The sequence below is a fragment of the Cicer arietinum genome, chromosome 6 (genome assembly GCF_000331145.2).
Source record: "Cicer arietinum cultivar CDC Frontier isolate Library 1 chromosome 6, Cicar.CDCFrontier_v2.0, whole genome shotgun sequence".
In the NCBI taxonomy this organism is placed as follows: domain Eukaryota; kingdom Viridiplantae; phylum Streptophyta; class Magnoliopsida; order Fabales; family Fabaceae; genus Cicer; species Cicer arietinum.
In genome coordinates, this window is record NC_021165.2 from 54,124,485 (window position 1) to 54,128,253 (window position 3,769).

At 40.2% G+C, this 3,769-nt stretch overlaps 2 protein-coding genes across 2 annotated transcripts in view; both read right to left on the minus strand.

Moving 5' to 3' along the window:
- Positions 1–13: 13 nt before the first annotated feature.
- Positions 14–584, minus strand: LOC140920784 (uncharacterized). The gene is made up of 2 exons (XM_073369614.1): positions 98–584; positions 14–18 (listed from the first exon to the last, which is right to left on the minus strand). Exons 1-2 carry the CDS (start codon positions 582–584, stop codon positions 14–16), a joined length of 492 nt encoding a protein of 163 aa, XP_073225715.1.
- A 1,317-nt stretch (positions 585–1,901) lies between these two features.
- The window catches only part of LOC101495984 (uncharacterized), a 3,101-nt gene continuing 1,233 nt past the window's right edge, over positions 1,902–3,769 (minus strand). Inside the window, exons 3-4 of the mRNA XM_073369615.1 lie at positions 3,215–3,767; positions 1,902–3,098 (exon numbers count right to left, since the gene is read on the minus strand). Of these exons, the coding sequence (XP_073225716.1) occupies positions 1,902–3,098; positions 3,215–3,767 (1,750 nt within the window). The remainder of the gene's footprint in view (positions 3,099–3,214; positions 3,768–3,769) is intronic.

Below are 3,769 nucleotides of genomic sequence, written 5' to 3' on the forward strand. Positions count from 1 at the left end.
TAGTATTGTATCATTATACTATTCAAAATAAGGTAATGAGAAATTGGGGTGTTACATTTCTCCCCCTGTTGAAGAAAATTTCGTCCTCGAAATTTACCTGACGAAAACAGTTCTGGATAAGAATCGCGCATCTGGCTTTCGACCTCCCACGTAGCACTTTCACCAGTAGCACCTCCCCAGACAACCTTAACCAATGGAATCGTCTTTCCCCTTAATTCCTTGTCCTTTCGGTCCTCAATCTGTAGCGGTAAGGTCTCAAAAGTTAGATTCTCTTTTATTTGGACCTTGTCTGACTCAATCACGTGTGAGGGATCAAAAATGTACTTACGAAGTTGAGACACATGAAAGACACTATGGAGATTAGAAAGAGACGGAGGCAACGCAATCTGATATGCTACGTTACCGACACGTTTGAGAATTTGGTAAGGTCCTATAAACCGAGGTGTAAGCTTTCGCATTTTTAATGCCCGACCAACCCCAGTTGTTGGAGTAACTCTCAGAAATACATGATCACCTTCTTGAAATTCGAGGCTTTTCCTTCTTTTATCATGGTAACTCTTTTGCCTACTTTGAGATGCTCTCATCTTTTCCTGAATCATTTTTACTTTGTCAGTAGTCTGTTGAACAATCTCGGGTCCTAACACAAGGTTATCACCCGTCTCAAACCAACATAGAGGGGTCCTACATCTTCTCCCATACAACGCCTCAAAAGGGGCCATTCCAATGCTAGAGTGGAAACTATTGTTATAGGTAAACTCTATAAGTGGCAAAAAGCTATCCCAACTTCCATTTTGTTCCAACACACAAGCTCTCAACAAGTCTTCTAGGGATTGATTGGTTCGCTCAGTCTGACCATCTGTTTGTGGGTGGTATGCTGAACTCATCCTAAGGTTCGTACCTAAAGCTCTTTGTAAACCTTGCCAAAACTTAGAGGTAAACCTAGGGTCTCTGTCCGAGACTATACTTGATGGGATTCCATGCAACTTCACAATTTCCTTTATATATATTTCAGCTAACCTTTCCATAGAATAAGTTATGTTTATCGGAATAAAGTGAGCAGACTTAGTTAATCTATCCACAATGACCCAAATGCTATCGTACCTTTTTGGAGTTCGAGGTAAGCCTACCACAAAGTCCATAGAGATGCTATCCCACTTCCATTCGGGAATGCTCAAAGGTTGCATCAAACCTGAAGGTTTTTGATGTTCTACCTTAGATTTTTGGCAAGTCAAACAAGCATACACAAATTCAGCAACATCTCTTTTCATTTTAGGCCACCAAAATATCTTCTTGAGGTCCTTATACATCTTTGTGGCTCCAGGGTGAATACTTAGACAACTCCTATGTCCTTCCTCTAAGATCATCTTTCTTAACTCCTCTACATCGGGAACACAAATCCTCTCCTTAAATCTCAAAATTCCATCCACACCTATTTTAAAGTCAGGTTCTCTCCCTTGGTCAATCGACTGTAACTTATCTAAAAGATACAAATCCAACTTCTGACTCTTTTCAATCTCTTCCAATAGTCCACTAGTTACTTTCAACATTCCCAATTTAATACTTTCTGGTGTCACTTCACAAACTAAACTAAGGTCTCTAAATTATTCCAACAACTCACTATGCTTAACCATTAAGGCGGACACACTCAAAGTCTTCCTACTCAAGGCATCAGCCACTACTTAGGGTAGTTTCTCTCATGAATCTTCAGTTGCCTAGAAGCATATGCTACTACCTTTCCATCCTGCATAAGTACTCCACCTAATCCGGAACCACACGCATCACAATATACTACAAAAGGTTCACTCATGTCAGGTAATACTAAGATTGGTGCAGAGGTCAATCATTTCTTAAGCTCTTGGAAACTATTCTCCCAATGAGTATCCCACACAAACAATTCCCCTTTACTCAAAGAAGGCCAACCTTGAGAATCCTTCTATGAACCTACGATAATAACCTGCCAATCCTAGGAAACTCCTAATCTCAGTCACTGATTTAGGTGCTTTCCATTCTAAGACACTCTCCACTTTGGTAGGATCAACAACTATTCCACCTTTTGAAATTATATGTCCTAGGAAACTTACTTCCTCTAACCAAAACTCACACTTAGACAACTTGGCAAATAATTGTTTCTCCTTAAGGGTTTTCAAGACTATCCTTAGATGTTCACCATGTTCTTCCTTAGTCTTAGAGTACACTAAGATATCATCTATAAACACAACCACAAAAGAGTCGAGGTAAGGATGAAAGATCCGATTCATGTAATCCATAAACACTGTTGGTGCATTAGTAACACCAAAAGGCATAACCAAATACTCGTAATGGCCATAACGGGTCCTAAAGGCGGTCTTAGGAGTATCAGAAGGTTTCACGCGGATCTGATGGTAACCTGACCTCAGATCGATCTTACTAAACACGCATGATCCTCTCAATTGATCCATAAGGTCATCTATCCTTGGTAGTGGGTACTTATTCTTGATTGTCACTTTATTAAGTCGACAGTAATCTACGCATAACCTCATAGAGCCATCCTTCTTCTTAACCAACAACACTGTTGCACCCCATGGTGAAACACTAGGCCTTATAAATTGTTTATCTAAAAGCTCTTCCAATTGTTTCTTAAGTTCAGACAATTCTAAGGGAGACATCCTATACGGTGCCATGGATATGGGCCCAGTACCTAGTACAAGGTCAATGCTAAACTCAATTTCATGCTCTGGTGGTAAACTAGTGACATCTTCAGGGAATTCGCACACAATAGGAACATCTCGTATTACCACTTTTTCTTCAAATTCCAATGAGGCAAGGATCATGTATAACTGGGCATCTTCTTTCAAGAGTGCCTTCACTTGGTTGGTGGATATATTGCTAGGCTTATCCCTCTCTTCGGACTCCATGAATTCAATGGTTTTACTAAAAAAATCTACGCGGACACGGTTGGCAGATAGCCAATCCATACCAAGAATCACATCAACCAGACGCAAAGGTAGACACACTAAGTCAACTCGAAAGTCCCTTCCACATACATGGATAGAAATGTCAAGACAAACACTAGAGGTATGAACAGAATCACTAGTTGGGGTATTCACAATCAACTCATACTATAAACGAGATACATGTAGTCCTAAACATCTAACACAATCAAGAGAAACAAAAGAATGAGTAGCACCACAATCAAATAGTACAAATAAAGGAGTATCACTTATGAGACACGTACCTTGGATCGTAAACTAGTGACATCTTCAAGGAATACTTCAGGGAATTCGCACACAATAGGAACATCTCGTATTACCACTTTTTCTTCAAATTCCAATGAGGGAAGGATCATGTATAACTGGGCATCTTCTTTCAAGAGTGCCTTCACTTGGTTGGTGGATATATTGCTAGGCTTATCCCTCTCTTCTGACTCCATGAATTCAATGGTTTTACTAAAAAAATCTACGCGGACACGGTTGGCAGAGAGCCAATCCATACCAAGAATCACATCAACCAGACGCAAAGGTAGACACACTAAGTCCACTCGAAAGTCCCTTCCACACACATGGATAGAAACGTCAAGACAAACACTAGAGGTATCAACAGAATCACTAGTTGGGGTATTCACAATCAACTCATACTGTAAACGAGATACATGTAGTCCTAGACGTCTAACACAATCAAGAGAAACAAAAGAATGAGTGGCACCACAATCAAATAGTACAAATAAAGGAGTATCACTTATGAGACACGTACCTTGGATCAAGTTGTCTTTCTCAGACGCTCCTGCACCACT

Bases quoted from the DNA above. Each gene is read 5' to 3' on its own strand.
- LOC140920784 (XM_073369614.1), bottom strand. From the start codon at position 584: ATGAGAGCATCTCAAAGTAGGCAAAAGAGTTACCATGATAAAAGAAGG.